Source organism: Schistocerca piceifrons, chromosome 1 (genome assembly GCF_021461385.2).
Source record: "Schistocerca piceifrons isolate TAMUIC-IGC-003096 chromosome 1, iqSchPice1.1, whole genome shotgun sequence".
Classification (NCBI taxonomy): Eukaryota; Metazoa; Arthropoda; class Insecta; order Orthoptera; family Acrididae; genus Schistocerca; species Schistocerca piceifrons.
Window position 1 is genome coordinate 458935383 of NC_060138.1, and position 22873 is coordinate 458958255.

General features: G+C 42.0%; 1 protein-coding gene across 1 annotated transcript in view; it reads right to left on the reverse strand.

Annotated features, from left to right (window-relative positions):
• Positions 1-22588, reverse strand: part of LOC124790944 (ornithine aminotransferase, mitochondrial) — an 88343-nt gene extending 65755 nt beyond the window's left edge. Inside the window, exon 1 of the mRNA XM_047257822.1 lies at positions 22448-22588. Within this exon, the coding sequence (XP_047113778.1) occupies positions 22448-22505 (58 nt within the window). The 5' untranslated portion in view covers positions 22506-22588. The remainder of the gene's footprint in view (positions 1-22447) is intronic.
• Positions 22589-22873: the final 285 nt, after the last annotated feature.

Here is a 22873-nt window from a genome sequence, read left to right on the forward strand (position 1 = left end):
GGCTTCGCATAAGCCCTACATCTTTGAACTCGCTGGTAAACGATGCTGGAGGTGGTGTAATTGGTGACGTCACTGGATAGTGAATGACTGGAAACGATTGATTTTGAGTGATGAGACAATCCGATGGTAAACCGATGGAGGGTTTGATTTTGGCGAAAGGCTGGAGAACGTTACCTGCCATCACGTTTGGTGCCAACGGTGAGGTATAGTAGATACGGTGTTACAGTGTTTTCCGTGGTTAAGGTGTGGTCCCCTTATTGCGCCTAAAGAAACGATAAAAGCAGAACGATATGCACAGATTTTACAATGTTGTATACTGTGTACAGTAGAGGGTAAATTCAAAGACGATGACTGTATTACCATGACAATGTACCCTGTCACAAAGCAGCATTTGTGAAGCAATGGTTTGTGGACAATAACATTCCTAAAACGGGCTGGCTTGTCCCAACGTGACCCCAATGGAAGACTTTCAGGATGAGTTACAATGTCGACCTCCCTCCAGACCCCTGCGGCCAAAATCGCTACCTTCTCTGGTTTCGCCTCTTGAGGAAAAATGGGATGCCGTTTCTTCACATACCGGGTGATCAAAAAGTCAGTATAAATTTGAAAACTGAATAAATCGCGGAATAATGTAGACAGAGAGGTACAAATTGACACACATGCTTGGAATGACATGGGGTTTTATTAGAACCAAAAAAATACAAAAGTTCAAAAATGTTCGACGGATAGCGCTTCATCTGATCAGAATAGCAATAATTACCATAACAAAGTAAGACAAAGCAAAGATGATGTTCTTTACAGGAAATGCTCAATATGTCCACTATAATTCCTCAACAATAGCTGTAGTCGAGGAATAATGTTGTGATCAGCACTGTAAAGCATGTCCGGAGTTATGGTGAGGCATTGGCGTCGGATGTTGTCTTTCAGCATCCCTAGAGATGTCGGTCGATCACGATATACTTGCGACTTCAGGTAACCCCAAAGCCAATAATCGCACGGACTGAGGTCTGGGGACCTGGGAGACCAAGCATGACGAAAGTGGCGGCTGAGTACACGATCACCACCAAACGACGCGCGCAAGAGATCTTTCACGCGTCTAGCAATATGGGGTGGAGCGTCATCCTGCATAAACATCGTACGTTCCAGCAGATGTTTATCAGCCAAGCTGGGGATGATGCGATTCTGTAACATATCGGCGTACCTCTCACCCGTAACGGTAGCAGTTAAAAAAACAGAATCACGCATTTCCTCGAAGATAAAAGGCCCGATAACGGTAGATGTGGTAAATCCAACCCATACCGTGACTTTCTCGTCGTGCAATGGAGTTTCCACGAGAGTTCTAGGATTTTAGGTAACCCAAATTCTGCAGTTGTGGGCGTTGACAGACCCTCGGAGCGTGAAATGAGCTTCGTCGGTCCACAACACGTTACTCAACCAATCGTCATCTTCCGGCATCTTTTGAAACGCCCACACCGCAAATGCCCTCCGCTTCACTAAATCGCCAGGTAACAGTTCATGATGCCGATGGATTTTGTACGGATAGCATCGGAGGGTACGCCTCAGTGCCAACCAAACAGTAGTGCATGGAATGCCGGTGCGACGTGCGACTGCACGAGCGCTGACTTCCCCGTGCATAGACGAACCCGCTAGTCTCCATTTCTTCCTGAACTGTCTCAGCAGCATTACGCCTTGTGCTCGGTCGGCCACTACGGGGTCTATCGTCTAAACAACCCGTGGCTTCGAACTTCGAAATCATTCTCGCCACAGCTGCATTTGTCAACGGACCTTTACCCGTTCGAATCCCCTTCCTATGGCGATAGGATCGTAACGCTTAACTAGCACATTCCCCAATCTGATAATACAGCTTCACTAAAAGCGCCTTTTCAGGTAACGTCACCATGATGCGACTGCTGGCGCATCTGATTCTCTCTCTCATTACAGCTTCTTTTATACACGATTGTCATGCGCAGTCACTGACGTTTTGCTGTCCAGCGCCATCTGTCGGACATTTTGTGAACTTTATTTTTTTTGTTCTAATAAAATCCCGTGTCATTTCAAGCATGTGTGTCAATTTGTATCTCTCTATCTACATTATACCGTGGTTCATTAAGTTTTCAAATTTATATTGACTTTTTGATCACCCGGTACATTCAGACAGCTCAGTTGTTTCACTCACTTTAGTAGATAGTACATTTTTGTTGAAGCTAAAGAAGTACAGCGTTCATTCTGCTTTCACTAAATGCTTTTAAGGCTCTCGGAAATTACTCTGCATGCAATTGAATTTTCGCTTTTGATATTTAGCACTGGAATAATATTCAGAAATTTATTTCTGTTACAGAGGAATATCTATGTAGTATTATTCTAAAAGAAAGAAGAACCTGTTTTGACGATCACGACATTTAGATTTATTTCTAAAGGTCATGCCAAAAGGGCAAGGAAAGGCCGCTAATGTCTGAGAGGTGGGGCGCAAAACGGCATGTCGTGTGGAAAAGTGTTCGCAAATCGGCCCTCGTGAACTACCTTGATGAATAAGCAGGTGGACTGTGTCAATTACCCACCTGTACCATCAGCTGCAAATAATGCCAACAGCCTTGTCTCATTGAATACACCGGTTCTCATCGGATCAGCGAAGCAATGTGGGTGTGGTCATTAGTTGAACAGGTTACCGCCTGGGTACGCCGCGTGTTGTTATCTGCTTCCCCTTTGCCTTTACAGCAAAGCGGAGGAGGACTGGTGGCGTATTGTTCCTGATCACCAGTCTTAGATTAAAGTCCAAACCTCTCCGCAGTGTCTCACGAACTGAGGGAGTGTCACATCATCCGTCTGATGGGGACAGAGAGCTCAGCTGCCACATCGGTGCTCTTCGAGAGGAGTGGGCTGCATGCAGCGCCGCCTTACACCCTCTCCCTTCTCACATTATCATCCCACACAAGCGTGACACCACACCACGCCACATCACGCACACACCCATTACAGTCACTTGCACAACTTTTCCAATTACGCGGCTGAATCTGCCAAAGTTGCTATACGACTACACTATTTTTAGCTCTAAATTACCTCCACACAACAATGAAGCCATCACCTATATGAATGGAGCTCTACCCAAAAGTGGGTTGCGGTTTTTTTTTTATATTGATTTTCATGCCTTCCCATCTGAGTTTCTCAACGGATACAGCATACTGATTCAAGCATTTAATATTACTGTTCCGGCGCCCATGCTAATCACTACGCTCTACAATTCGTGGTGACTAGAGACACAGCCATGGGGCAGTGGCTTCTGTACCTCCGCAGCGAAGAGGCGGGTCTATATAGCGTGGGTGTTCATCTATTTTGTTGTCTAGCTTTGAATTCAGCTGTGATTTTTTGCAATATGGCTTGTCTTCCTTTACTGTGGTCATGTGGCTGCAAGTGTGTTCGAGCGGATTCAAATCATGGCAATCGCCCCATTTTTGTAAAATCGAGCTCACTCAACCTTAGCAATGTGGTGTCCTATTTCAACACAGAAATCACATACATAACTTCTTCACTGAAACTAACAATGGGAGCATTAGATTTGGTAGGACCTGATATTGACTCCCCATTACACATCAAAAACCTTCTTGGCAACAAATCAAGATTGGAAAAATTGTGGGTCATGGGTTTCATTTTTCTAGATTTTGAAGTCCCGTTAATGTCAGTTTCATTAAGAGACGAAAAAAAAGAAATGAAAAGCTGTGTTTAACATACCGTCAACAACCCGAGAGCAAAAACATGGACTGGATAAGTGTGAGAAAGGATATCGGCTATGTGTTTTTCCAAAGAAACCATTCCGGTATTCGTTTTAAGCGATATATGGAAAGCACGGAAAACCTAAATCTGAACGCTCGAATAGTGATTTGAATCCTGCTCGTCCCAAATGTGAATCTGTACTGTAAACCGCTGTACGGCTCGCGCGGAAGTTAGGTCGTATCAGCGAGGGCTAGGGACTCGCAGTTGACCCCCTTACCATCCTCCCCCCCCATCCCCACCCACCCACCTCCCAATGTCTTTAGGGGAAAAAATAATTTCAGACGTATCAGTTCAGTATCAGCTTGAAGAAATCTAAGACATGTAACCGATACTGACTAGCATCAAGTGTACACCGAGTCATTTGTCGAGAAATCTCAAAACCGTTCTAAAAGATTCCATTAGTGTTGTGCTTCTAGTTCGTGGCGTGTTATAAGCCAGTGTGAAAATCTGTTGGAGTAGTGAACATGTAAAGTATTCTGATGGATCTGAACGTTGCAGGTCGAACAGCGAAATAATAAGTGCAAATCTCAAAAACTATTCTCTCTCTCAGTTAAGTACATTGTAGGTAGTAGGTACAATTGTCTTTTGCTTGTTTAGCCCTTCCCCTTCAACGAAATTAATAAGAGTATGGGAAAATATTGAAATCGTATCACGGTGGATCCACGTGTTGCAAGGCTGTTTCGACTACACTGAAGAAGTTTCGCTGTTTAGCTCTTACACATCCTTTATACAGTCCCGATCTCTCCTCATGTGATCTCCATATTCTTGGAGCTCCAAAGAAAGGCATTCATGGTCATCGATTTGCTTCGGACGAAAAGGTGTGCGCCTGAGTACAATCACGGTTCCGTAAGCAACTGCAATCATTATTTTCTTGAAGGCTTTGACCGTTTTGTCTCACAGTGGGAAAAATGTATTAAAAATTACGGCGATTACTTTTGAAATAATAAACACTTACTTACTTTTTTCTATCTGTCTCGTTTTCATTTCACTGTCCCTTATACTTTCAGCAGCAAGTAATACCCCAAACCTGTTTCCAAGACGTAAGGGATGGTCGTGCGGCCAGTACCCACTTTCACTTTACGCCCCGATACTTGCGACATAGCCACTGTTCGCCAATCGTCGTCAGGTAAACGTCACCTAGTCGAGACTTCCGAATCGCAAGACGCAGCGTCATCAGGGCTCACAGACGACGCTATAGGCTCTAGAGGAGAGGTGCCTAAGCAATCGTTCCAGGTGCCTTGAGGGACGCAAGACAGGGCAGCAGTCTGAAGCCTGTCGACCGTGTCCAACACAGGTTCCAGTTGTTTCCGTCAGTGGTCAACTCCCCCTGCATCTGTACGCAACAGGCTCACTCTCTGTCCACCTTTAATCAGGTTTTGTCTATGCCACAAGTAATGTAACATTAACCCAAGATGTTGAACTCACTCAACACAAACGATCTAAAAATACACAAGCTTTTACAAAAATATAAATAGCAGTACTAAAAACAGCTACATAAACATCTACTGTTCACTTTTACTCAGAAGCACATGAGAATAACACTAAACTAAGCTATGCATACAATCTGTGTACAAACGATGAGCTGCCGTTGTTACTATTGAACTCCGCTCTGCCCTGAGACTGGAGCCCGAAGTTAGACTGTATGGGAATGTGAGGGGCGGGCATACTCGGCGCCAAGGATCCAGCCGACCATGTCTGACCACCACAGACGAGGATTGCCATATTGTGCACCGAGCACATTGGTAACCCCTTCACGTCTGTTCCTGTAATCCAAGAACAAGTGGTAGACTCCCTGCAACATTCTGCATCATTCCACAGAATTGGTCGAAGACTACCAGCAGCTAGATTAGGGAATTACCGTCCGGTGTGTCAGGAGCCGTCAACACAAACGGCTTTGTTTGAGGTGGTGCCGTGACAGACAAGCCTGGATTGCTGATCAGTGGCGTCGCATTGTGTTCAAAGGAATCGCGCTTCCACACCTCCCCGTGTGACCGTCATTGGTGAGTATGGCGACCATCTGGAGGGAGGCCTCTTTCTTCCAATGTTTGAAGAGGCACGGCCGTGTCACTGTAGGCGTGTAGGTGTGGGGAGCCGTGGGGTATAACGTCAGGTCACGGTTGCAATTGATTGAGGAAACTATGACGCCGCAACGGTACATCACAGACATCCTGCTTCTTCGTGTGTTATCACTGATATGACAGCAACGTGATGCCATTTTTCAACACGACAACACTCGTTCACAAATGCCACGTGTCTCTATGAACAGTCTGCGCGACGTTGAGGTACAGTGGCCAGCTAGGATTCAAATTCATCCCAGTGATAGCATGCAGGATACCAAGGACCATTACAACAGCTTGCCTCGGGAACGGATACGTACGGCTTTATGACACTCTTCCCTACCGAATCAGCTCATGCATTCAGGTCGGAAGGGGCGGGGGCTGCAACGTCATACTGATAAGTGGGCTCATACTGCCGAGTTCTTTGTAAATTTGTCTCGACTTTTCAATCGCTGAAATTACATCACATATCGTCTCATCCCGTGAAGTTCGGTTTCATTTCCTCGGCCGCTTCTGACCGCTGCAATTTTTTGTCAGACAGTGTAACACAGGGCAAGTCAGGAGGAAAGGTACCTGCTTTGAGGAGTGACAGTACTAATGATTCTGAACAAAAATCGTACATGCCCTATTCCAAATGGTTTCAGAGACAAAACACCTTTAATGCACATTGCTGTTTATTTTCTGTATTATTCAGTCATTTTCATTGTTTACAACGTACCACAGTAGTGCAGAGGAGGCTAAGACGGACAATTTGATACAGGATACTTTCGGTCTAACGAGACGGGAAACTACCTCAAATTGGCCAACAAAATTACACCTCAAAACATGTACCTTCCCTCCTGACACATCCTATATAAGAAGGAATTGTGCGCAGTGACAGTCGTATATTTTATTAATAACACAGACTAAGTTCTATTGCGCGCGCGGGATTAGCCGAGCGGTCTTGGGCGCTGCAGTCATGGACTGTGTGTAAGCTTAGGGACTGATGACCTTAGCAGTTAAGCAGTTAAGTCCCATAATATTAAAAAAAAAAGAAACCTAAGTTCTAAATCGGAAGTGTGATAGAAGAAGTAGGTAATAATTTTATTTGAGCAACATGGCTAGCAGTGGTCTCAATTTGTCCAACATATTCACTCTGAGGCGACAGATTCATACTTCAGAGAAACTTCTCGGAAAAAGACAGTGACGTGAGATCCACCGGCTGGAGCCACAGAAGGGAAATAGTGCGATCAACTCACTTGTTAGAAAACTTGCAACTTACTTGTTGAGTAACCTGCTTTACACAGAAGAACAGTTCTTCATTAAATTTCCTTCAGTATGGACACAGCATGGCCATTGGGAGTAGAGCAAATCGGACATGAGGGATTTTGGTGGTATGTCGAGCTTTACATTTCTCTATTTTTTCAGTTCCACAGCTAAACAACCAAAAAAAAAATCTGATTAATATTTTCTGTCAGTTTCGTCATACTTTACGCCAGATTCACATGTCGTGATAGAGATACAATATGTCTCGTAGGAACCAAGTTAATGTCGTCCCTAATTTCTTTAGTGTCTGCTAATTAATATTATCGTTCCACTGAATATGGTAAGTGGTTTCTCAAGTTACCAAATGTTACAAACATTTGCATCTTTTTTAATTCAGGGACAGAAAACTGAATTTATTAAATATAAATTTGGAAGTGTATTTCGACACCTTCCCAACGCAATGAAAGAGTTGCTTTAAACATCACAAGAAGAGCGAAACGTAGGTGTGATAACACAAACAACAACTTAGAGCATTTATGTGAACCCATATGGAAGGCCTTCAAAATGTCCTAAAAGCGATATTTCTGTATAACAGTTTAGGTAGACGCATCAGCATTGATTTCTGTGGCTCTTGAAAGCACAAAATGACCCCCATTACGTAGAGGGAATGGAATTGCGCAACGTTGCTCTATCTCAATGAAATATTGTGACATAATAAACGATATCGTAAAGAACATATGGTTTTTCATTATCCACTGCCCCACGTAACCGACAAATTTAGCACACCCATTTAGTAGCACAGTGGCCACTTGAGGACACTCGATGGATATCAGAACAGTGGACAACTCCTAGTGGCTATTATCGGTATATTTTCGTTATGATGACACCCGATTGGAGATAAGAGGCTTTTAAGTGCTACAGCTCGTCTTCACGATAACAAAATAAATGCAGTCCATTAACTTAGAGGATGAGACAGTAGCTCCTTATCGTAGGCTTCGGAAACCCCACGGTATCTGTTTGGGAATCTTGACACTAGTGAAGGCAGGTGCTGGTGGCGGCTATGAAGACAGATCAAGTACCAGAGAGGCAAAAGATGGCACAAGTGCCCGCAGAATGGGACTTGTCTTTGGGAGTTCATCGTCAGCTGGCTACTCTGTGCGACTGTTTTATTCATAATGGATCCAGAACTCCGCGAATCTATAGGAAAACCACAACGATCCGGTATCAAATCTGTCTATCCAAAGAACTGTGATGTTTAACCGTGACCTGTTTTGTTCCTAAGTCTATCCATAGATGCCGGTATATATTTCTAGTACAATTTTATGTTTTTCTCCTGCATCATAAAAAATGAAGATGGATGATAGTATACAGTCATGAACCCACCGAATTACAGACATCTACCTAGTAATAATAAATGAAAAGCACCAGTTTGCTTTTGTTCTGCAATATTATTTTTATTGCTAACCGGTTTTCGGCTTACAAGGCCATCTTCAGGCATTTACTGAGTATTATCACCAAAGAAGTTAAATGTTAGCAGACAACACTGGAAGAGAAGTAACACATCTAGAGTGAAGTAGAAACATACAGTGAGTAACATCTTTGCAATGAAATAGTAAAAACTGAACAGTACATAAATAACAATGGAGTTGACAGGAAAACATTTAGCACAATATAAGAATAACATGCCTACATAACGGTATCTATTGATAAACAAAACTATTGAAATAAGATAAACTTAGTACTAGGCAAGGCTGCATCAAGAGGTATGAAACATGGAGAGTGATACACAACCAATTAAAAAAGAAGAGACAGTTGTCAATGTAAATACAGAATACACGAAGAACTTAAGCTATATCAATACGATAAACAGAAATTAATAAATGCAGGAAAATTGAGGTGTTTGAGGGAACCTACAGTTTGAGAGTGTGGTGGTACTGCATTTTAACATTAACTTTATAATCAAAGCAGTGGCTGTATACCAGTTTACATTAAATAAATGAGCAAAGTAAAATATGAACAGTATTTGATGAGACAACTACAAGGGGAGTTAAACATGGACAGTAATACAAGTACAAGTTAAAAGCAAACCCCTAACTATTGAAACTACAGCATATGTGGAATACAAAGACAACTGCAACAAATAAAACAACTTAATGACTACAGGAAAATGGGAATATGTAGGAAGAGAGGGTGTGGGAAGTAATGAACAACAAAGATGATTATATGAAGTTTAGGAGAGGGGAAGTGTTGAGTTGTGTCTGGTCATTTAGGATGAGATCTGGACTGTGAGCAAGATGTTTGTTAATTTCCAGGGCTTCCAGCAGGTTGAGTTTATGGCCTTTGTTTGCTAAGTGAAGTACATGGGACACTGGCTGGTAGTTGTGACCCTCACTCAGTACATGCTCAGCAAATGCAGAGTTTGAATTCTGCAACCTCCAGCTGCGTTCATGTTCAGCCAGCCTAGTTGATATGTCTCTGCCTGACTGACCAATGTAAAATTTGTCACAATCAGAACAGGTGATTTTGTATACCCCACTGTTGGCTAATAACTGGATCTTATCTTTGCTATTAAAAACACACTGGGCTGTAGTGTTCCTGACATAGTAGGAAACCCTATACTTGCAGGATTTCAGTGCTTTGGCTATAGTCTGTGATACCTTACCTAGAAATGGTAGAGTACACCATTTCTTGCAGACAGTGGATGGGGGAGCAGGTGGGGCATAGAGGAGGGGTATAATTTTCCGTTTTTGTTTCCTGTGCAAGATGTGGTCAATAAGAACTGGATTGTAGCCATTGGCTGAGGCAATAAATTTTATTGTATCTAACTCTGCTTTAAAATCATCTCTGGACATGGGGATGGATATGAGACGGTGTACCATTGAGTGGAAAGCTGCATGTTTGTGAGCTATGGGGTTTTGTGAGCAAGAAGGTATTACTGTGTCTGTAGTTGTTGTTTTTCTGTAAATTTTGAAACAATGTGTGTGTGTACTGATGTCAATGGTGAGATCTAAGAAGTTTATGGATTTGTTGCCAATTTCCATAGTGAACTGGATATTTTTATGTTGACCGTTTAGGTTTTTCATAGCTAAGCTATGGGTTCCCCTCTTAGTCCACTGTTGGCTGAAATATTTATGGACCATTTTGAACAAAATTTTCTAAAAACAGAACCTTTGAGTGCAAACATCAAATACTGGTTTAGATATGTAGATGATGTCCTGTGTATGTGGACTGGTACTACAAGACAACTCAACACATTCTTGAAAAACCTAAACGGTCAACATAAAAATATCCAGTTCACTATGGAAATTGGCAACAAATCCATAAACTTCTTAGATCTCACCATTGACATCAGTACACACACACATTGTTTCAAAATTTACAGAAAAACAACAACTACAGACACAGTAATACCTTCTTGCTCACAACACCCCATAGCTCACAAACATGCAGCTTTCCACTCAATGGTACACCGTCTCATATCCATCCCCATGTCCAGAGATGATTTTAAAGCAGAGTTAGATACAATAAAATTTATTGCCTCAGCCAATGGCTACAATCCAGTTCTTATTGACCACATCTTGCACAGGAAACAAAAACGGAAAATTATACCCCTCCTCTATGCCCCACCTGCTTCCCCATCCACTGTCTGCAAGAAATGGTGTACTCTACCATTTCTAGGTAAGGTATCACAGACTATAGCCAAAGCACTGAAATCCTGCAAGTATAGGGTTTCCTACTATGTCAGGAACACTACAGCCCAGTGTGTTTTTAATAGCAAAGATAAGATCCAGTTATTAGCCAACAGTGGGGTATACAAAATCATCTGTTCTGATTGTGACAAATTTTACATTGGTCAGTCAGGCAGAGACATATCAACTAGGCTGGCTGAACATGAACGCAGCTGGAGGTTGCAGAATTCAGACTCTTCATTTGCTGAGCATGTACTGAGTGAGGGTCACAACTACCAGCCAGTGTCCCATGTACTTCACTTAGCAAACAAAGGCCATAAACTCAACCTGCTGGAAGCCCTGGAAATTAACAAACATTTTGCTCACAGTCCAGATCTCATCCTAAATGACCAGACACAACTCAACACTTCCCCTCTCCTAAACTTCATATAATCATCTTTGTTGTTCATTACTTCCCACACCCTCTCTTCCTACATATTCCCATTTTCCTGTAGTCATTAAGTTGTTTTATTTGTTGCAGTTGTCTTTGTATTCCACATATGCTGTAGTTTCAATAGTTAGGGGTTTGCTTTTAACTTGTACTTGTATTACTGTCCATGTTTAACTCCCCTTGTAGTTGTCTCATCAAATACTGTTCATATTTTACTTTGCTCATTTATTTAATGTAAACTGGTATACAGCCACTGCTTTGATTATAAAGTTAATGTTAAAATGCAGTACCACCACACTCTCAAACTGTAGGTTCCCTCAAACACCTCAATTTTCCTGCATTTATTAATTTCTGTTTATCGTATTGATATAGCTTAAGTTCTTCGTGTATTCTGTATTTACATTGACAACTGTCTCTTCTTTTTTAATTGGTTGTGTATCACTCTCCATGTTTCATACCTCTTGATGCAGCCTTGCCTAGTACTAAGTTTATCTTATTTCAATAGTTTTGTTTATCAATAGATACTGTTATGTAGGCATGTTATTCTTATATTGTGCTAAATGTTTTCCTGTCAACTCCATTGTTATTTATGTACTGTTCAGTTTTTACTATTTCATTGCAAAGATGTTACTCACTGTATGTTTCTACTTCACTCTAGATGTGTTACTTCTCTTCCAGTGTTGTCTGCTAACATTTAACTTCTTTGGTGATAATACTCAGTAAATGCCTGAAGATGGCCTTGTAAGCCGAAAACCGGTTAGCAATAAAAATAATATTGCAGAACAAAAGCAAACTGGTGCTTTTCATTTATTATTATAATGTTGTTCTACCAAGAACCGACGGAAGATTCTGTTAATATGATCTACGTAGTAGAGTGTCCTAATAACTGTGAAACGTCATGCCATGTATTCCACACAACATCAGAAGCTCCGATTCCCTTCCTGATGCATGACCAAAACTCAAGAAGACTGGTGGAAGCTGGCTACAAGACGCACAAATGCATCAACAGATCTTCTGTGAATCATATTGAATTGCAGAATTACGTTTTCGCTTCGTCTGCAGAATAATCTCAACAGATGAGGTAAGAACTCAGTTGATTAAGTATGAAAGTGGGAATGAAATTAACTACAGTAGTTCCAACCGATGTTTATTTACTATCCACAAGTAAGAGAATGAAATTTTACAGAATTGGAAGAAGTATTCGTCAATACTGGCAACCAAAAAATGATGACCAATGAATGAAATAAAGATGGTAATAAAAATTGCTCGACACTTATTTCAGGAATTTGACGCCATATCCAGAAGTAAACTCGTGTGTAGTCTAGAAAGGAAAATGAAAAACAAGCATGTATTCTGTCCGCGTGGCACACTCCGGAACTATGTATTTGAAGCGCACAAACGAACCAGAGATCGATATTCGTCCCACAAGCAGTGGAAACACCATATTCGAATTTGCAAGAAGGGAAGGGAAAGAAGAAACCACAGGATTCAGGATGGTCCTAACTAAATTTAAGTCGAGGTGCACTGGATACGTAGCCTAACAAAAGCGCGAAAGATGTACTAAGCAAATTTATTCCATGATTGCTTTAATGAGAAACGACCTATGTGACGCCGTTTATATACCAACCAGACCTGGTAACAACACTTTTGCACTCTGGTGGCCGTTATACCTCTCACACAGGATTCCAACTGCATTTAAATACCCTCCAGTGCCGTGAACATGTGTGAATTTACGTTTGACAGCGTCCCATACAGCCAGTTAGTGAAAAAACTAGGAGCTTATCGAGTATCGTACCAGATTTGCGACTGATTGAAGTTTTACTAGGGGTTGAATTCAGCACGTCACCCTTGACGGAACTACATCGAGAGATGTAAAGATAATTTCGGTGGTACTCAAAGGCAATGTGAAAGGACTGCCGCTGTTTATAGTATATATAAATGATACAGCAGAAAGTGCTGGAAGCTCTTTAAGACTGTTTACAGATGATGGGGTTGACTATAGGAAAGTAGCAGCGCCAGAAGCAATATCGATTTGCAGAATAACCTCAGAGGACTGATGAATGGTGCAGGATCTGGCAGTTCACTATAATTGTGAATAAACGTAACATATTGCGCATACATGTGAAAAGAAGTCTACTGCTGTACAACTACATTATTGATGACAAATTGCTGGAAAAAGTATCTACCGTAAAATATGTAGGAGTAAGTATACAGAGCGACCTTACGTGGAATTACCACATAAAAGCAATGATGGAAATAAAAGAAAGGTTCAGGAATGGAATTAAAATTCAAAGTGTGATAGGATATCAGTGGTACGACTTGCTGATGACATTGCTATCGTCAGTCAAAGTCAATGAGAATTACATGATCTGCTGAATGGAATGAACAGCCTAACGAAACGGAATATGGATTGAGAGTAAATCGAAGAAGGATGAAAGTAATGAGAAATAGCAGAAATGAGAACAGTGACAAACTTAACATCAGGATTGACGGTCATGATTTAGATGATGTTAAGGAATTCTACTACCTAGGCAGCAAAATAACCAACGCCAGACGGAGCAAGGAGGATATCAAAAGCAGACTAGCTCTGGCAAAAATAGCATTCCTGGCCGAGAGAGATCTACTAGCATCGAACATAGGCCGTAATTTGAGGAAGAAATTTCTGAGATTGTACTTTTGGAGCACAGAATTATGTGGTAGTTAAACATGAACTGTGTGAAAACCGAAACAGAAGAGAATCTATGCGTTTTAGATGTCTTGCTACAAAAGAATGTTGAAAATTAGGCGGACTCATAAGGTAAGATATGAGGAGATTCTGCGCAGAATCGGCGAGGAAAGGAAGACATGGAAAAGACTAAGAAGAAGAAGAAGAAGGGACAGGATTATATGGTATGTATTAAGACATCAGGGTATAGCATCCATGGTACTAGAGGGAGCTGTAGAGGCTAAGAGACTGGAATACATCCAGCAAATATATGAAGACGCAGGTTGAATGTTCTACTCTGAGATGAAAAGGTTGGCACTGGAGACGGGAGAGGAACTCGTGGCGGGCAGCATCAAACCAGCTGAGAGTCGTAGGAAGAATCTTAAGGAAATGTAACTCTTCCACAAAAGGAGAGACTTTTATAAGGCGCTCGTTCGACCAATTCTTGAGTACAGTTCATCAATATGAGATCCTCGTCAGATAGGAGAGACAGCGAAGAGCGGTGCGTTTCGTCACGGGATCGTTTAGTCCACGCGACAGCGCTACAGAGATACTCAACAAACACCAGTGGCAGACGTTACAAGAGAGGCATTCTGCATCAAAGAGAGGTTTATTATTGAAATTTCGAGAGGAAATTTTCCGAGAAGAGTCGGACAACATATTGTTCCCCTCAAATGACAGCGAAGAAAAAATTGGAGATAATACAAAGGTTTATTGACAATCATTCCGCCCATGCGGCATTTCGAGCGGAACAGGGTAAGGACGATCAGTTAGTGATACCAGAAGTATCGTCCGCCACACACCTTTAGGCAGCTTGCGTAAATGTGCATTGACGTCGGACCATGTCTTCTTGGTACTTCATTTTTTGTCAGGCAGTGCATGTGCTGTCCTGCTGATAATTTCTACGTAGTCATCGCAACCAGTATCTTTTTTAATACGTTTCACATATTCCACTCTTTTTCTCTGCCCACGCAATTTTCTGTTCTACTGCTTGTTCCAGTGATAATACTAGTGCTATATATCTTAGCAGATGCCTCAGTCATCTGTACCTTGTTAGGGTAATAGATTTTCTTAGACTCATTTTCCTGGCTGATTCTCTCTCGTAGGTCTCTATTACTTACCTCATCAGCTCAGTTCATTTTTGATACCTTTCTCTTGCATAAAATTTCCACATGTTCCCAGTTTCCTCTTCTCTGGGTTTCATTTCCGTACAAGGCTGTGGTCCAGATATACACTCGCAGGAACCTATTTCTCAGATCCGTGTCAGTATTCGGTACCAGTCAAGCTGTTGCTGAAAGAAAACTATCTCCATCTGTACGAATCGTATTCTTACACCCGCCTCTGTCGTCGTGCGAAATATTATTTCCTAGATACGATAATTATATCACGTTCCCTTCTACTATTTATTCTCCAGTTCGATTTTATACAACCTGTTTCTGCCATTCTTCATCATATTCGTCTAAGCTTGTTTTAAATACGCACCAAGTGTGATGCCCTTTCCATTCATGAAGTCTTATTATTTTTGCTTCCTTTCGGTCAACAGGTCTATGACGTCTACGAAACTTACCATTGGTAAATATTCCCTTGCCACTTATTGCCCTTCGGCATATTTCGTTCGCTGTCTTCATTGCTTCTGCGACATACGAATGAAACAATATTGGCTGTCTTTATATCTCCGTTTTGCTACAGCGCAAACAGGAACAACTTGGAACAAAAATCAACATAGGCTATAGAGAAATTCCACACCAAGTCGCCACAAGCCTTCTGCTTACCGAGGTCGCCACTCGTAGACACGAGCTAACCGTTTCTAAACCAGAAGGTACATGAAATTTGCACCACAATTTTTGGACTGTCGGGGAGACAAGAAGTGGTTGCATTCACCGTCAGCCGACTGCGCGTCATTATTCTGTATTAAATCGTATGCCACTCAGTAACACCTCTTGGAATGATTATAAGTAACGCTGTTCAACGCTTTAACTGCCAGCTATTTATACACGGTGTATCAAAATGAATCATCCGATTTAAAAAGGTCATAACTATTATGGTATTTGAGATACGTGCGTGAACAACGTACTGTTGGGAAGAGCAAACTCTCGAGTTTTATATGGTCCCCGCCAGATAGTAACACTGGCATCTGGAAGTTCGGAAATTTTTAAACCGAAGGATTACTAAAAGATGGATCGGTCGCACTGGACCAAATGATTCAGCCTTACATTACTGGCCTCCAAGGTCGCCGGACCTGACTGTCTGTGATTATTCCTTGTGGGGTTTTATAAAACACTCTGTTTATGAGCCTCCGTTAACAACAACAGTGAATGAACTGAGACATCGCATACAGCAGTTGTGGAAGCTGTAACTCAAGACATGCTCGCTGCAGTGTAGGAACAATTTGAATACCGCATTGACATACGCCGTGCACCTTAAGGGGGGCATATTGGACACCTAGGAAAAGCTATGAAAAAGAACTTGCATATGTTCATTAGTTTCAGAAATATAGACGTGCCAAATCGGATGATTCTTTTTGATACACCCTGTATATCCGTGCACAACCCGCGTGCCTCTAGCGGTAGCAACGTGTGTACACCGTCTGTGCAAAAAGTTCCGAGACTGATTTTTTTTCTGGCTTATAAGCGATGTCCGCGCAGTAACTATGGTGACAGATTGAACTAACAACTGTGAATAACAGATGCGCGCTCGACCAGTCGGTTGTGCGCAGGCAATGCTAACAAGGGAACCTCCCCATCGCACCCCCCTCAGATTTAGTTATAAGTTGGCACAGCGGATAGGCCTTGAAAAACTGAACACAGATCAATCGAGAAAACAGGAAGAAGTTGTGTGGAACTATGAAAAAAAATAAGCAAAATATACAAACTGAGGAGTTCATGTGCAAGATAAGCAACATTAAGGACTATGCGAGCACAGGAGCGCCGTGGTCTCATGGTTAGCGTGAGCAGCTGAGGAACGAGAGGTACTTCGTTCAAGTCTTCTTTCAAGGAAAAATTTTAATTTTTTTATTTCCAGACAATTATTATCTGTCCGTCCGACCGTCCGATGGGAGGTAACTGCTCCGTAGTATGGGGACGCTACACCTAAACGGAAAAATTTGAAAACGTTAAAAACATATGTGTTGACAGAGCACAGGGAAAACTGTGCGGCTGTGAAACTGTTGCATTCATTTGTTGCAGTTTATGTGACAAACTCTTTATGTTTTCATCACTTTTTGGGAGTGATTATCACATCCACCAGAAAATCTAAATCGGGCAAGGTAGAAGAATCTTTTTACCCATTCCCCAAGTGTACAAGTTAGGTGGGCCGACAACATATTCCTGTCATGTGACGCACATGCCGTCACCAGTGTCGTATAGAATATATCAGACGTGTTTTCCTGTGGAGGAATCGATTGACCTATGACATTGCGATCAAATGTTTTCGGTTCCCATTGGAGAGGCACGTCCTTTCGTCTACTAATCGCACGGTTTTGCGGTGCGGTCGCAAAACACAGACACTAAACTTATCACAGTGAACAGAGACGTCAGTGAATGAACGGACAGATCATAACTTTGCGAAAATAAAAAAAGTGAACTCTGTACGCGAGGGAAGGCTTGAACCAAGTACTATTCGTTCCGTAGCCGCTCACGCTAACCACGAGACCACGGCGCTCCGGCGTTCACACTATCCTTGATGTTGCCTATCTTGCACGTGGACTAGTAAGTTTGTATATTTTGCTTATTTCTTTCATAGTTCCACACAACTTCTTCCTCTTTTCTCGATTGATTTGTGTTCAGTTTTTCAAGGCCTATCCACTGCGCCAACTTATAACTAAATCTGAGGGGGGTGCGATGGGGAGGTTCCCTTGTAAGCAGTGGACGTGCGACCAGTAAGGTGTTAGCGTCGTTGTGTCACAATTCACAATGGAGCAACGTCTCTAAATAACGTGTTCAAGACGTTCTTCAAAACGTTCTGAAAGAAAAATGTGTGTAAACTTTGTCCCGTACACCCTGACTCCCGAAATAAACGAACGACGAGTGCGCATTTGCCCGATTTGACTGAAATGCAAAACGTAGACTTCTTTTCTGGAAAAAACTCATCGTAGCTTACGAGACTTGGTGTTACATAAGAACCTATTACAAAACGACAAAGTACAGAAATTCACATGAATTGCCAACGCTTTGCGAAAGGAAACTACATTCATGCCAATGTCAAGCGCGAGATGAATACCACCCCACAGTAGGTCTTTCCTGACAGTTCCGAACGGTCTGAGCTCTTTACTCAAGCGTGAGACTATGCAACACACCTGAAGCAGTAAAACTACCGTCTTAACGTTTTTTTTAATTTTTTATGGATCCAGTGTCGAAAATTTTTCGCTTGACTGTGTATGCGACGGTAGCTGATCGAGTAAAGAGTGCTAACGTCGGAATTATATGTTTAGAAGTCGCCTCAGTAAATATTTGTGACATGTTATAACAAAAGGCAGTCATGTCTGTTAACCACATCTATACAGCTGAACTTACATTATGTAGGAAAATGGACTGCCAAACCAATTTCGTAAAAACTGAAACCAAAATTTCCGTTGGGTAAAACGAGACTATGAGTGTAGTGGACGAATAGCGCCCACTGTATCTTACTTAGCTAAGAGGAATGTTTTCGCCAAACAGTAAAATGGTAAGAAAACCTTTTTCTGTACCTCAGACATATGCGCACCAAATTCCCTTGTTACGTTATAGGTATGTTTCTGAATCAGTACTCGAATCGCCGAATTCCAGCTCAGCCTCATTCGTGAGATTTTAAAGAAATAACCCCGAAAAAAGGAAATTACTAAATGAGTCGATCAGGCGAGGAAAATCCATGACGACTTGGAGGAAGTCACTTTCCAAGCGCTGTTGAACCCTCAATAAAAGAAAGCCTACTTGGAAAAGAAGCTACGTGTGCAACAAGAATAAAAAATGAAATTAATCAGTTTAATGCTGTACACAATGCGATGTTGATCGGCATGTCCCTCCTTTTTGCCATATTCAGACCCTTCTTGAAATATACTTGTTCGTAAATTTTTCTGCTTTGAAAACGTCAACAAGAAAGAATAATGGAGTTTATTTTATTATAGAAACTTCTCGGTGAGACAAATACGTAATAAAATCCTGTAATAACAACTGAGCGCTGCAGTGCGCACGCGCAGTCAGGTCACTCCCTGCACAGTGGACTTTGCCGAGTAGAGCGGACAGGTCGCACACACTTGTCTCTGCTGTTTCGACGCACTGAGCAACGAAATGTTCAGTCATCCGACCGTCTGATTTCCTGTAGCGTTTGGCCTATCGGTCAGAGTGCCACTACTCGAGTAGAGCGGACTAAACGCTGGCATCGCTTCTGGCCCTCTCCCTGCAACCGTCGATACGAAAAACGCGGTACTACAATCACGACCACTCACCGCAGAGATCTACATAACAAAACATAAACACTCCGCTCGAGACAGAACAGGAGCCATCATACAGAATGTTCTAAAAACACAGTAATAATAATACAATAATAATAATACGGCATAACTAACAGGTACGAGTGTACAAAGTAGTTGTCGACTTGAAAGTTACGTTGATCATCACTCTCATCAAGACAGCTTCCGACGGAAGTTCACGTTTCAGGCGTCATAATAGCGACTTCAGGAATTGGAATAAGTCTTGGAAACGATAAGGTCTTGTGATTACTGTCTTTGTGCGTAAAGACTTCGAAACGAAATATCCTTGGCCGAAAATTGCGGAATTGAGGTATAATTGCCTGTATCTTGAATTGTTATTATTGCAGTTTTTCTACAACACTCCAGGCAATACCGAAATGGTTTTTCTGACACATCCGTAACCCTTTTCTTTTTCCATTCTCGACAGATACTCCAGAGGTAGGTAGAAGTACTTGCTAATTAATATCTCGTCTGCCAAGACCATATTTTCACACGTGAGATTGTAGAACAGAATAGAAACGAAGAAACTGTATTATGTTCCTCGTCGGATTACCTTCAACTCGAAATCGGAGTTAGCACAACAGTATCTGGAAACGGAGATTGTATGTCAAAAGGTTTGCAATAATGTAAGTTAGAGGTAACTTAAAACATTCTACATTGCACAAGTCTTTGATATAGAACGACTGTTGTGCTCACAAGCGTAGCAATGCGACGGTTTCCGAGACAGGGAGGCGAGCGAGACTTGGCTGCAATCCTCAAGCGGAATTAACAACGTTTGGTAAAAAAAGTCTCATAAACAGTTAAGTCGTGGAAAACATACAAGAAGACATGTACACGATTCGCAAGGTGGATAATGTTCACGACGTTTCTTCCTATGTTGTGTCTAACAAACGGCGCGGCGGTAATAATTACATACGACCACAGAAATAACACAGCATTATTCAAAATTGGAAAGTGTTCACAGCAAACAGGATATCCTGCACCACCGTAGCACAAGTGCAAGGGAGGAAGAAGGCAACGAGGAGATGGATAACAAGAGATTGTTTTAGCCAAGCTCATTGCGAGGTAAAGATTGAGATGAGAAGAACAAAACACAACAGGACGTACAGTTTGCCCTGCACATTTTACGAAGAGCTCCGTAACGTTGTTGAAGCAAAGTGCACTGAAGACTTCCTATTTTATAGCACTTAGAAACATTCTTCAAGTTTTATTAATATCAGAACAGGTTGCTGGCCGTTTTCTCCTTTAGGAAGAAATACGAAATATTTCCGCGATACGTTTGTAGTTTCCTGAAATCAACATTAATTTTTAATATACGAAATGTGAGGTAATTTAGCAGAAGCAGAGTTGTAACACTGATTTAGGAGAATGATCAGTTTTATACCTATGAGGGTTCAATAAGCGTCTGAAGTTTGTGCTTCTGCTACCGTGACAAGGAAGCGAAAAGGTGTACACGACCCATCACTACAGTGTGTCAAACAATTGGAATGGCTGAAATATCTTGTTGACTTTTTGATACAATTACAGTTACCAAACCATCAGAATAATAAGTCATGGTTGCAAAGTACTGACGCGAATTATTTACAGAAGAATGCAAAGAAGGGTAGAAGCCAAGCTCGGGAATATCGCTCTTATTTTCGGAGAAATGTTGGAAAAACGCGAGGCAGTACTGATCCTATGACTTATCTTAGACGTTAGGTTAAAGAAAGAGAAACTAACGTTTACAGTATTTATAGACAAATCTTTTGACGATATTGACTGGAAAGCACTGGTTGAAAAGCTGAAGGTAGCAGGGATGCAATACAGTCAGCGAAAGTTTATCTACATCTTGTACAGAAACCAGATTATAAGTGTTATAGTCGGATATGAAAGAAGGGCAGTAGTTCAGAATGGAGTGAGACAGGGCTGTGTCCTATCACCGGCATTTTCAGTTTGAACTTGGAGCATGCTATGTAGGAAATCAAGGGGAAGACGGACAGGGAACTAGTTCAGGGAAAAAAAAGAAAGAGAACTTTGAAGTATGCGAACGACACGGTAATATTCTCTCAGAGATCTCAAAGGACTTGGAAGTGCAGTTGAATGAAATGTGCAGTGTCTTGAAAAGAGGCTATAAGACGGACATCAACGAAAGTAAAAGTAGGGTAATGGAATGAAGTCAAATTAAATCAGGCGATGCTGAGAGAATTAGATTAGGAAATGATGCATTAAAAATAGAGGACGAGATTTGCTATTTGGTGAGCAAAGTACCTGATGATGGCCAAAGTGGAGAGTAATAAAATGCAGACTGGGTACAGCAAGAAAGATATTTCTGAAAAAGACAAAGTTTCTAACATCAAATATACTCTTAATAGTCAGGAAGTATTTTCTGAAGACATTGTAGGGAAGCGAAATGTGTGGGATAAACAGTGTAGAAAAATGGTTCAAATGGCTCTGAGCACTATGGGATTTAACTTCGAAGGTCATCAGTCCACTAGAACTTAGAACTACTTAAACCTAACTAACCTAAGGACATCACACACATCCATGCCCGAGGCAGGATTCGAACCTGCGACCGTAGCGGTCACGCGGTTCCAGACTGTAGTGCCTTTAACCGCTTGGCCACCCTGGCCGGCTAAACAGTGTAGAGAAGAGGGGAATGAAAGTTTCTGGAACATGGTGTTCCCGGAGAATAGTGAAGATTAGATGCGTAGATCAGATAACTGATGAGGAGATACGAAATGGAATTGGGATGAAAAGAAGTTCGTGGCACATTTTGATTAAAGAAAGGGAACGGTTCACAAATACAGCCTGATGCCATTCCCGAATGGCTAAGTTGGTAATGAAGAGGTTTCAACTGGGTGCGAATTATAGAGAGATAGTTACTATTGAGTATAGTAAGCAGGTTCTTATGAGTATAGGTTGCGGTAATTGTGTAGAGATCAGTGGGCTTGCACGGATCGACTAGCGTGGAGATCTGCAACAAAACAGTATTAGGACAGAAGACCACGGCAGTAACGTATACCACACAGAGTATTGAAAATGGAATGTAGTCGAATTAAATTAGGCTGTGCTGAGAGAATCATAGTAGGAAATGTCTCACTAAAAGCAGTAGATGAAGCCTTCACGCACCTTTGAGAAGACATCTCGCCGTGGAGAAGGCGCGCGCTGTTACTCGTACGACAGACATGGTTGGGTAGCGCCTGTATGCCTCGGTGCCTGCTGGCGCACTGGCTGCTCTATTGCTCACGGTTCGGGGAGGTCGGCCACACAGGGAGGTCTGGGAGGCGCGCACCGCCTTATCACCGACTGTCGCGTCGCGCTGATTGGCTGTCGGAAAACAACTGCCTGCCTGGCCACCATATCACACGGAACTGGAGAGAGCCCCGGGTGTCCGGAGGAGCTACTTACACGCCTTACGCAAGCGTGGCCCCGTTATAATAATTTAGTTCCATGTCGCAGACAGTCCACGCACTTATCTGTTTGTGAAAGACGCATCTGTAAATTTTCTTCGTTGTATTATCGTGCAAATGATTTAAATAAGAAAACTGTGGCATT